Genomic DNA, 12,877 nt, shown 5'->3' with positions numbered 1-12,877 from the left:
GTGAGTAATTTTTTTTTTTTTTTTACCAGTTAATGATGATTTTCAGGGAAGGGCTTATATTTCAAGCCCTTCCCTGAAAATCATACTGCGGGGTTTGCCACAAACCACTATTTTCAGTGGACCGGCAGCAGTGCCAATCCCATTGAAAGCAATGGGAAGGCATGCTGCACTTCTGCCACAGCTGTGACAGAGGATTCCTTCATCCCCGCGGTCTCCACGGGGATGAAGGAAACTCCTGCCACAGCTGTGATAGCTATGGCAGAAGTCCGCGGTATTCTACCTATCTTTTCAATGGGACTAGCGCTGCTGCTACTGGCCCCATTGAAAAGACTGGCGATATCCCGGCCTCATCCCGGTGTCTTTCTTGTGCTGCAAGTGTTTTCACTTGCTCTCGCAGCGCAAAAGAGAATAAAACGCCAGTGGGTGTCCAGCCTTAAGCTGACAAGCCCTTTAGGACTGTTACTTCCTTGCCTAACTCTTTCACAAACATACCAACCACAACTAGTTAACATGCAATAGGGCAAAGGTAGTAGACGGAGGCGTTCTTTGTTTTTGCATTTGATGATTTCTTGTCTGTGCTTATACAGATGTAGCACAGTTTAACTGGACTCTTACCGTGTTATGATAACCTCCTGTACCACAGTTTATTAGTAAGTTCAATAGCTTTTCAATTACGTTTGCTGTGTTAATACAACAATAACTTTTCAATGGCTTTAGAGGAGGGAACGTCATAGAATGTTATTGAAGTCAAGTTAAACGTTGCTAGATCTCTATTCCTATTTTTTTTTATAACATTAACTATCATGGGTCCTGTTGGAGGACCAACTCTATTACATTTCATGCCCATGGCTTGCTTTAAAAGGGTTGTCCAGTTGTGAACGATTGATTGCCAGTCTTCAATAGTACACAACCATCTTGTTGTCTGGATAGGTTCTCAATAGTAGATCGTGGGGTTCTGACACCAAGGATTTCCCCGCTGATCAGCTGTTTGCTGGGCAGGAGCACTCGTGAAGGAAGTAGACAGCTCTGTTTCTACTGCAGTGGCCAAGCTTGGTATTACAGGCCATGAAGTAAATGAGAACTTCAGCTCAGTGGGTATGTGCACTGGCTCAGAACTTCTCTTCTGCGGGGATTTCAGGTGACAGACTCCCGCCAATCTACTATTGTTGACTAGTTTGGAACTGGACAACACTTTAATTTACAGTATATGAAAGCACTCCCGTCTAAGGTCCATACCATTTTTTATTTTTTTTTATGTATACGATATAAGGTGTTAGTTGTACTTTAAAATTGAGAAGTTCAAATGTAATAAGCAAATCTGTTCAGCTTAGCTTCCAGCATACTGTGTTTCCACAGTGATACTTGGTGGAAGCAGACAGGAGAGAACATTGTGTTCCTGACTTTTACCTTGAAAAATATTCATGTGGATTTATGTGCTCTCCTATTATTACGGTAGATGTAAAATACTGTACATACCCCTAACGATTGGGATAGATTGTTCCTAGGTGCTCATAGTTTAGCAATGTTTCATCTGGGCCAATTTGAAAGTTTTAGCGCTCTGTAAGGCTGCATAAGCATAGAGGAAGATCCATCTGTTATATTGGATGGGCACTTGTATCCATGTATTTTTTATATTCGATATGTAATAATGATCACCTTTTATATAGGGCATGCATATTACGCAGCACTTTATATCACTTGAGATTGGGTTCTGTTCACCTAGGTGAATATAGATGATAATCCCCAATCTGTATGTTTTTGAAATATGGGAGGAAACTGAAGTACCTGGAGCAAACTCACTCAAACACAGGGAGTATATACAAACTTCATACAGATATTGTCCTTGGTGGGATTTGAGCCCAGGATCCCAGCACTGGAAGGCAACAGTGCTACCCACTGAGTTAATTTGATGTCCATCACTATGGGTTTCGGGTATCTGAAAGTGGTTCCAAGAGGCTGGAAGTTTGTCTAGTTATCGTTTTGGGTATTTCAGTCACATCTCTATTCTTCTTCTGCTAATTATTGATAGACTATCTGACCTCCGCGTTCATTTTTGGAAACTGATGTTTATTTCCCAAGCAGCAGTAATTTGTGTAACCTGTTGTAGACCCTCTCATTATGATGCCAGAAAGCAGAGATGTGTGCACATATTTATACCTGGCCATCTCTTCTATTCCATTTCAGACTAACCCTGGGCAGCCGCCTCCTTCCTTGAAGAAGATGATCCAGATGGCAGGGGAAATTGCAGATGGGATGGCATATCTCAATGCAAATAAATTTGTTCACAGAGATCTAGCAGCCCGAAACTGCATGGTGTCTGAAGATTTCACAGTCAAAATCGGAGGTAAACCTATATAAATCTCCTTTACTAAAAGAAATGCAATGGTAGACCAGGGTAGTTTGCTTGTACTGTATGTGGTCGCATAAGAGACGTGTGGATATGTAGTGTTCATATTTTTATACATATGTGTCCATTACGGAAAAAGCCGACCATGGCCTATGGAGGTGGCCTTCACAAGCCATGCTCCTCTATTCCCATAACTCCCATAGAAGTGAATGCAGAGAGCTGTGGACATGTATGGCCTCTCCTAATTTCATTCTCTGCCTGGGGACATCAATTCTGGAGATAGGTGGGAATATCCACAAGTCTAAAGGTCGGAAGACTCTTCTAAGTACATGTTTTCTGAAGTAAATCCATTGTCCCATGTAGAAGTAGAACTACAAAAACTGGAAATAATGTTTCTAGAGTTGGGCTTGGGTTGCTCTGTGCTCATTGTGTATGGACTCTCCTTGTGTACAGACCCCTCAATTAAGATCAAGACAACCAAAGGGTCTTTCAGTTATTGTTAGAAATTGTTTGGAAATAAGGAAATTGTCCCAATATTTGGCCTGTGTGAAAGGTCATAGATGATGACTACTAATTACTTGTATGTCCTTGTTTCTTCTTAGCCTATTATCTTCCCTGCCTCAACACTTAGGGAACATTGGTTTTGTTTGTTCCTTTTAATCATAATTTTGTATTTGCTTCTTTCCCCCCCAGACTTCGGAATGACCCGAGACATTTATGAGACAGATTATTATCGAAAGGGAGGAAAAGGCCTCCTTCCAGTGCGCTGGATGTCCCCAGAATCTCTCAAGGACGGTGTCTTCACCACTCACTCTGATGTCTGGTAATTAGAAGTATTGCATACATTCCCGGTAGCTTGACTTGGAAGTGAAATCATAAAAAAATCTGAATTAAAATTCACACTAAAATTTTAATTCTAACTTCTCTACTTTCTTCCACTCTCATCTCTGCAGGTCATTTGGTGTCGTGTTATGGGAGATAGCTACACTAGCTGAGCAGCCGTACCACGGCATGTCCAATGAGCAGGTCCTTCGGTTTGTCATGGAAGGAGGTCTCCTAGAGAAGCCAGATAACTGCCCAGATATGCTGTATGTCGCTTCTTCTTTCTTTATTTCCAGGTGTTAGAAAGGGTTCACTGAGGAGATGGCATCCAGGGATCAGCATATATTTATAACGTATATAGTCAGTATTGCAGCTGCATTATATGTACAGCTATTAAAGGGTTTTCTCATGGAAATCTAATTAGACTACCCTGAAAAGTTATGCAACTTTCAGGTGGTCAGTACGATTTCTTGTTGTCTGCAATTTCTTATGCAGCAGATACCTGGGAGGGGCACAAATTAGCGCAGCTAATAGAACAGGCGCTACAGCTGCTCTTTAGATACAACGGTCTGCCCTCTCGTGGCAGCAGCTATACATATAGTACTTCGTATTTACAGTGCACATGCTTTAAATGACCTGTGTTTCTGGTATTCTCCGCCAAAATTATATAAACATAAGTAATATATCAGTACATTGGTAAGACCTGGCCACACACTACAGATTTTGAATGCATTTTGCATGGGAGAAACGGAAGAATGCAGCGCTGCGTTGGGCTCTCCTCACACAAGAATCTACTATTAGGTTTGGCTGTAAAGTTGCATGTAAAAACTATTACAAAATCGCACTCTGTGAATGCAACCCAAGGGAGGGAGAGAGAGATCTCCCCTCCGTTCCTCCCCCCGAATCTTTAGAGACAAGCGGGGAGATACTCGGCTAAGGCACTACTCGCTCGAGTAATGTGCCTTAGTGAGAATACTCGCTCATCTCTATTTATGAGCCTTGTGTGGCGCAGAAATGTGGTCTTAAGCGCTCACTCACGACCTGAAGGTTGCAGGTTTAGGTAGCCGGCTCAAGGTTGACTCAGCCTTCCATCCTTCCGAGGTTGGTAAAACGAATACCCAGCTTACTGGGGGGTAAAGAGATGACTGGGGAAGGCAATTGCAAAACACCCCCACAAAAACGGTCTGCCTGGAAAATGCCACGATGTGACATTACCCAAGGGGTTTGTCATGACTCGGTACTTGCACCAGGGAACTTGACCTTTTACCATGTGTATATGTAATGTGTTTCCTGTTATTTCTGTATAAAGGAGCATAGCCTATACAGAGCCATCCAATAGAAAAAATGTAAACGGTGCGAATTGCAATTTTTTTCTTAATTGACTCCCTTGTATATTCTATCCAGAAGAAAGAAAGTAGCTTGAAAAAGGCTTCTTGTGGGCCGAAACGTAGCTTCCCCACTTTATATGGATTGGTTATGAAGCAATAAAGTTTTTTTCATTTTTATGAAATCTCCCCGTATGCTGCCACTATTCACTTCTTCTCTTGGATCCCTTGTATATTATGTGATTTCCCAGTGCCTATAAATTGGTACCCATCAATATTTGTACACCAGGTACACATCGGAAATCCTTCTGATGCACCACAAGAGTTAGAATATTGGCTTTATATGCTGTTCTGATACTTGATCAGGTTTGATTGAGCTCACGATCTGAATTGACAAACTATCAATATCATACAGCCGTTATCATGAGCATATTTTCCGCTCCTTTGTGAAGAAACTTACGGCGTCCTCATTTGCAGCCCCCGGGCTCGGTGCCTGAGGTGGGCTATGCTGTAGTTAAGAGAAGGCAGATAATGCTATAAGACCGCTTTCACAGGACCATATTTCACTCATTATTAGCTCATACAGGCCGTCATACAGAGCTAATATAAATCCATGTATCTATTTACATGGCTGTATTTTTCACATCCGTGTTTCAAAAAGTATCATGCGCCACTTTTGTCTATTTTTGCCTCCATATTAGCATTAATTGGTATCGCCTTCTATTGGGCAAACACTGATCTGTATTTCCCCAGTAGAAAATCAAACCAATGTTCATATTACAGACATGTTAAAATGCGCTTGTGTGGAATGAGGCTAACACTGCATTATGCGCACCCACACGTGTGTCTGTTGAAGTGCATCTGCTGTTTAGGGTTATGGTGGAACGCCTTTTATGTGGCTGGATTATTTGCATTAGAAGCCCTGGCCCCTCGCTGGATCAATACAGTCTGGGAAGTCTTGCTATAATTGATATCATAGTCTGTGCACTCTGTAAATGACTGTTTCAGTTCATCCTCCCATCTACTGACGGGGCATTTTCTTTTGCTACGAGCTCCAGTGATCGCTCACTATCAGATGTGGTGTGAGCCGCCTGCAAAACATGTTTGTTTGTTTTTGTGCTCGCTGCAATTGAAAGATGAGTATCATGGGACGTTTCTAAAGAGGCCAGACATGGGGGAGGCCTTTCTAACTTGTCCTTTAGGGGATTCCCATAAAACCTCGCTACGCTTTATTCTATGGTTGGGGTCATCGCTTTGTCCTTAATCCGGAGAATCGCTTGTCATGAATCACAGTTGCGACAAGTTTCTTTTCGCTTACATTACGTCCGGGATGGGTAATTTGCTTGCTGCATTACACTCCTATACGGAATACATTAGCGATGGGTAGGTGATTAGTAGTTGAGTTCTATAGCAGCCGGACCTGCATCACTAAGTCGGAATGTAACGTAGCTGTTTCTAGTTCTCCAAACAAATAGACCCCATTGCGCTAAATTCTAAGGACCCTTTTTTACACTGGCAAACTTTCTGCCAGTAACGAGCGCCGACTGGTGCTCATCAGCTCCATTTACACGGAACAATCAGTGTTACTGTATTGATCATTGGTGGAATCGCTCGGAAACATATAGTTCTGTTGTTGTTGGCAGCACATCACTGTTAATAATACCTATCAGTTGCTGCAGCCTCTCGGGACGGATGAGCAGAAAACCGCCTTAGTAGATCCAACGCAACAAAAGAAAAGCAGGGGAATTCATGGCGCTGCTTGGCAGAGCAACCACAGCATCGGTAGATGGTTGATGCCTTTCATTGGACGCATTTCAATACAGGACTTGCTCTTTCTTCGGGCCTTCAGTCTGCACTCTCAAAGAAGGTGCACATCCTGCTCCGAAGGGGCATCCCCTGTCCAATTAAAAGCACCAACCAATATAACACGAGACCTTTTGGACCCATCCTCAACAATTTAGTGACAAACGATGCTCCTCTAAACTTGTCCATTGTCCATATGCTGCTCAGGTAAAAGGCCCTTTAGTATTATTGAGACGTGTGACTCCTGACACAGGGTCTATTTGCAAAAACAGCATATGAGCCTCTTTCTTTCCGACGGCATGGAGTATAGAGCACCTTCAGTCATGGCAGTCTAAAATATCTAATAGACTATAGAAGGGGCTATTATTTTATAAGGTGGCAGTAGACCCCCTCCCAGTCAACAAGAACCCTATGTGATTGCAAATCCTTGCTGTTACCGTTGTGGTGGAACCACATAGCTATTGCGAAGTGAATTGCCACGATGCTTGTTCTACTTCTGGACCACATGTGCAGTCGCCGTTCGTTGGATTTCCTGTGTACAAGCTTTTTCTGTTTTGCTTTTTTGTAAACACATCGGAGGTAGAAAGATATCCATCCTCCAAATGGGGCTCTGGTGTGCTGGTGAGCACATGATTCCTTCCCTCCGTGCACGAGGCAGCTCCTCCTTGAGATTCAGTAAACAAGGTATTAAATCCACACGGGAGGGGAAGAGGGGGATTAAAAAGCATCCCATTTATGGCAAGAGCTGGAAGCATGGTCAGTCCGGAATGGCTCGGGGAGCGTCAAGTGACAGAGTTCTGTGTGCACGTCAGACGTCTGGCTTCCCAGCTCAGACCTGATTCCCCAGCACGGACCCCACGTGAAGGGGCCGCAAGGGTAGAGGAGAGATCCTGTGCTTAAGAGCAACTATTACAGGAAGAGGCGCCCTTGGTGGGAATAGACTGGGTGTGCTGCATCAGGAACCAGAACATGTGCTGCATTGTTGAGTGTTACATATATGTACTTCTTCCATAAAGGGGTCAGTTATATTTTTGTAGGCTACTATAAATACAGATGTAGCAGAGTTTAACTTGTTTGCCATAACTTGTCTCAAAAAATTCTTATTGTGAGCCGTGAAAAAGCTAATTTTCACCTTGACCTAAGAAAAGCCTTTGTAAAGGTTAACGCGATATCGCAAAGCGTTAAAACTCAATCGCAAACTCTGCTGCACCTGTAGTACCACATTGCAGTCAGGCTGCTACAGTGAGAATAGGAATTGTGAATGATAGAAGTATTAGGCTTGGATTTACACATTAGTTTCTTAGGCAACACAAGTAGATGGAAGACAGGATATGTTCTACCTTTATTCTTTTTTTCGATTGACTCCTGACTTTGGCTCAAAATACTGCATCAACAACTGCACCAGAAACTGCGTGTATGAATCTAGCTTTGGGAATGAGTAATAAATGGCCAACACTCATCTGTCTCTATTTATGAGGCAGAGAGGGCCATAATAGTGACTTCCCAGGGAAGGTAAATTCTGCGGATTTTCTCTTTGTGGATGTGTCCTTAAAGGGCTACTCCTGCATTAGACAGTTCACTAAATTTAGAAATAAATGCAAGTAAACAGGAGATAATCTTGCCCCGACTATTTGTCAGTTTACAGGATTGATGATTATTCTGAAACCAGAGTCTTGCAGGGAATACAGGCGTTCGTTTCCTATTGATTTGTTCGATTTCCAGTTGGTGAATGGCTGAGATCTGTGTTTAAAGGGTTGTCCCACTGCTAGATGTTTTGCTGCAGCAGACAGCTCCATACATTGCGCAGAGGCCTGGGTTGGTACTGCAAGACAATTGAATGGGACTCGCATTCAATTCAATATGACTCTACCTGCAATACTAACCTGGGCCACTGTGCAATGTATGGAGCTGTCTGCTTCCTGCAGTAAAACATCTAGAAGTGGGACAACACTCTTAACAATCTCTGATTCTTAATGTAGACAGGGCAAAAGACGGTCTAGCTGCAGTCAGTTTTCTTAGTTCCAGACACAAGATGGTTAACATGACTGATAACCTGGGAAAATGGAGTATTTCTGTTTCTCAGTTTTGATAGTAAAATGCACAAAAATCCCATTTTGTGTCATATTGCAATGTCCTTTAATCTCTTGTCTTGTCTTTTTTTTTCCCTTTCTTCTCTCCTAGGTTTGAGTTGATGCGCCTATGCTGGCAATACAACCCTAAAATGAGGCCCTCATTCCTGGAAATAATCAGCAGCATTAAAGACGAGATCGATCCAGCGTTCAGAGAAGTTTCGTTTTTTTACAGCGAGGAGAACAAACCTCCAGACACAGAGGAATTGGACCTGGAGGCAGAGAACATGGAGAGCATTCCATTGGATCCATCATGTACCCTGCAGACATCTGAGCATCTCGTGGGACACAAGGCTGAGAACGGCCCAGGTGTAGTTGTCTTAAGGGCCAGCTTTGACGAGAGGCAACCATATGCACACATGAACGGGGGGCGCAAGAACGAGAGGGCACTACCTCTCCCCCAGTCCTCAGCCTGCTGATCAAGGTTTGAGGTCTGACGAAAACTTTTAAAAGTTCTAGGCCCCTCGTGTGCATCTAAGACTAAACACGCGGGAGGCTCCCTCCGTATCCGTGCAAACGCTAATCCACTTTTTCTTCTGGTCGGGCTTCAGCGGCCTACCAAGTTGGCACTGGTGTACTTGGAGGACATGGTACGTCAGGCCAGTGCCCCCTCTTAACTGTGTGTCACAGTAAGCCGGTTCCTGCTCTCACACAACAAGGATGAAAGCACTTCTTCTTTCCTACCAAGTTTTGGGCCAGAGCAAGGCAAACAAACCTACTTTTTTGTTTTTTGTTTTTCTTTTTACGTTCGGCCCATTCTATGAAAGACTAGGAAATCGAAAGCATAATGCAACCCAGAAATTTATTTAATTCTGACAGTCTTTGCCAAATAGATTATTTTGTTTGTTACAGCATGGACAGTGTGGATGGATGAAGTCCCTTTTCATATCACAAACCCATGCGCTCTTCTTTTATTTTTGTCTAATGGGGAACTTGCTATCTAAATTAAGCATTTTCTTAGTTTTTTTTTTTTTGCTTTTTGCGTGTGATGAGGTAGGAAGTGGAATAATCCTGTAAATATATAAATATGTGTAATGTACATTCTGGAGAAAACTGGCAAAATATCACATCACAAAGAAAACGCAGGCAGGGGTTTACAGTAAAGTGCAAGACTCTGCTTTTCAGAGGCTACAGCGATGAAATTGGATAGAAGGCTGTGTGTATCCAGGTAAACAACAGATGGGGAGGCTTATCTTAAGTGAAATTTTGAGTTTCTGTTTGTGTTGGAAATCTTAGAACGTGACTTTCCTGCAAACCCCAGCCAGCCATCTCCACATCTCTTAACTTACTTTCTTGCACCTCATACGTATATACAAATTTTTATTTTTTTTTGGGTTGGGGGCGAAAAGGGGTATTTTTTTTTTCTTTTTCTTTCTTGCAATGAATTTATAAAAAAAAAACAAAAAAAACAGGTCCTTACAGTTCAATGTGAGGTCATAGCGTCATTTACATACACATTTTGTGTCCCTTTTATAACTTTTTTATGGTTCAGATATTCATCTATGTCTGTACAGAAAAAGGCTGCTATTTTTTCTTTATCTTTTGTGTATTTAATATATGATAGAAAAAAAAAAACTTACAAAAAAAAATGCACCTTCAGGTCTACTCTTTCATCTCCTCATGTTGCTATCAAAGCCGCTTCTCTTTTCACAGGGCACACAGACACACACATATATACACACACACACACACACACATATATATATATATATATATATATATATATATATATATATATATATATATATATATATATATATATATATATATATATATATATATATATATATATATATATATATATATATATATATACATACACACACACACTTTGCTAGAAATTTCCATCTACTGGGATGGGATGATTTTGGATCATTGCATTTTTCTGCGCCACTTCAACACATAACGCCCCCACCCCACCCCCTCACATTGTGCACCTCCCACAAATGAACATGTAGTATTATCCATTTGTTTGTTTAATGCCTTTTTTTGTGTGTACGTTGTTGTTTTTTTTTCTTCTTTTTATTAGATGTTTCCTACAGGTGTCTAGGGAAGGGTGGAGGGGCCGAGAAAAGTGTCTTATGATACAGTGTATAACTTTTTGTCCTATGTCTCTCTTATTTCCTCACACAGCGACCATTCTGTCGTAATGCAATGCGTCAAACAAAAACTCAGGTTAAAAAAACAAAAACAAAAAAAGAATAATCATACAGTTTCATCTTTACCAAATTCTCTGTTTTTGTTCCTGTACCTCCAGTTGGCAGAGCACTTCACTGGCTGGTGGCTACAGGACTGCTTACATCTTTCCGGATCTGTTGCCTGTATGTGTTGTTTGTGTGGATTATTAGATTGCAGCTCCGCGCGTTCAGTCTCAACTTGTATTTTTGGAGCATTTTGAAAAACCCTTCAATCCCAAGGACAAAGCGTATGTGATACACAGACCAAATTCTTTAAAACTAAATTGATTCCAAGTAACTTGTCGCTGTCTTCAAGCGCAGTATGTCACCTTGTGGTGCCTTATTGCATCTACAGGCAAGATGGGAAAACGCAGGCAATGCATCTGAAATAATGGCTTGACCTATATGATGGCTTTCTTACCTGTGATATGTTGTCCGATATATATGCAAAGGGCTGGACATGTAATACAGTTCTCACACTCCACTATCCTCAGAGTTTGCAGATAGCCATCGCCTTTAATTCTCACATTACCAAGTCCTACTACACAAACTATTTGCAGCTGTCTAGAGCCATTCACTTATGTATTTCCAGAGCACCAAAGAAATCAGACTGAGCAGTGAGTGAAACAATATTTTCTGCCGGTACTGTAAGCTTTAGAGATGAGCGAGCATGCTCAGTAAAGGCAGTTACTAGAGCGAGCATCGCTCTTCTCGAGTAACTGCATACTCGTCCGAGCAAATGCAGGGGGCGGCGGTGGGGGGGAGTGAGAGAGATCTCATCCCCCCCCCCCCCCCGCATTTGCTCGGACGAGTATGCAGTTACTCAAGAAGAGTGATGCTCGCTCGAGTAACTGCCTTTACCGAGCGTGCTCGCTCATCTCTAGTAAGCACCACACAGAAATATTCTGGCACATTCATTATTGTGCAGTGCCATGTCCGGTTAGGTTTCAAGGTGGAAAGGTAAAAAACAGGCACTTATTTCTACAATCTGACTACTTGCAATTTAGTTTTGGGTGCTTTACCTTGGTACCGAGCAGTGTGATGGCTCTTATTCGAGACACAGAATGCATTTATGTGTTATGTCATTCAGTGGGGTCTTATGCAACATAGATGAAGTGGAATACAATACTACTGGTAACGCTTCTTCCATTGCAATACTACTTGTAGATATGTATTATTGCATTTGGAAGGTAAACATAGGTAAATGTATACTACAAGCAGCTTTGGTGTTTTAAAGGATCAAGCAACCATATTCATTTGCATTGCCATTTGCTGTGCTTAAAGATGTGACGTTAGTCCGTATTTAGACCAAAATACCAATCTTTCAAATAGAACGTGATATAGGGTGCGAATATGTGCTGTATCCATAAGAAGTAATCTGATATCCGGTCATCTAAGAGATCTACTACTGTTGGTTGCACTTATTGCTAGCGGGATAGCCCATCACTTTCTAATCAATGGGGTCCGAATGCTGGACGTCCTATGCAGAGAAAACTTTGAAGGGGATATGGCACTATACAGGGCCTTCACTTTTGGGGTTCACTAGGGGTTCGGTCATCACTCTCTTGGTCAGACAGTGATTACATATGGGCAATTTACTGCAGGCCTGGTCTTTTATATACAGGCATGCTTGACCCAAGTGGAAGGAGAAGGCGTATGCTTCTCCAGGAAAGAACACCCTAGAAGCACTGCTGTCTTCTAAGTAATCATCTTGCACCATAATAAAGTATAAAAACTGGAAGGGTTAATCTTTAGTCTTAAAGTTTGGGGAACCGTGACTAAAGAACACGGGGATATCCTAAGTAGTTCCCAAATATATTGTCTACAAGAGTAGAGTTTTACACATTTATCTTGGTAGCTGCCAGTAGACTGTCTATAGGCAATTGCGTCACGAGCAAATCACTAATGTTTTGTCTTTAGCCAAAAAACTCCTATAGTAGAGCTGGTAAGTTGGGAAAATGTTAACTTCTGTGCGACTAATTTGCCGATGGGCTGTAAAAATATACATGGGGAATAGGAATTCATGAGGAGGGTTCTTCTATATACTCCTATTGCTGGATTGATATGTAGTCACTCATATTGCAACACGCTAATATTTCTATCAGGGTCCCTATAAATAAGCGGTACACTTAATGCATGGATAGTTTCTATGGCTTGCAGCATATTTCGTGGTCACCCATCATGTTTAGTGAAGCCCTCTGATATTTGCCTTGGGTGAAGGAGTTTTTCTACTTTCTAACCGTTTTATTACTCACAGGTTATTGTGTCTGCATA

The 12,877-nt window shown here is 41.9% G+C and overlaps 1 protein-coding gene across 2 annotated transcripts in view; it reads left to right on the top strand.

Annotated features, from left to right (window-relative positions):
• The window catches only part of IGF1R (insulin like growth factor 1 receptor), a 155,738-nt gene extending 145,638 nt beyond the window's left edge, over window positions 1–10,100 (top strand). For both annotated transcript variants that reach the window (XM_066592847.1, XM_066592846.1), the window contains exons 18-21: window positions 2,185–2,344; window positions 3,041–3,170; window positions 3,301–3,435; window positions 8,479–10,100. In XM_066592847.1, coding sequence (XP_066448944.1) covers window positions 2,185–2,344; window positions 3,041–3,170; window positions 3,301–3,435; window positions 8,479–8,845 — 792 coding nt within the window. In that variant the 3' untranslated portion in view covers window positions 8,846–10,100. The remainder of the gene's footprint in view (window positions 1–2,184; window positions 2,345–3,040; window positions 3,171–3,300; window positions 3,436–8,478) is intronic.
• Window positions 10,101–12,877: the final 2,777 nt, after the last annotated feature.

The sequence above is a fragment of the Eleutherodactylus coqui genome, chromosome 2 (genome assembly GCF_035609145.1).
Source record: "Eleutherodactylus coqui strain aEleCoq1 chromosome 2, aEleCoq1.hap1, whole genome shotgun sequence".
In the NCBI taxonomy this organism is placed as follows: Eukaryota; Metazoa; Chordata; class Amphibia; order Anura; family Eleutherodactylidae; genus Eleutherodactylus; species Eleutherodactylus coqui.
Note: the sequence above shows the minus strand (reverse complement) of the source record. Positions and strands in the feature narration are given on the sequence as shown.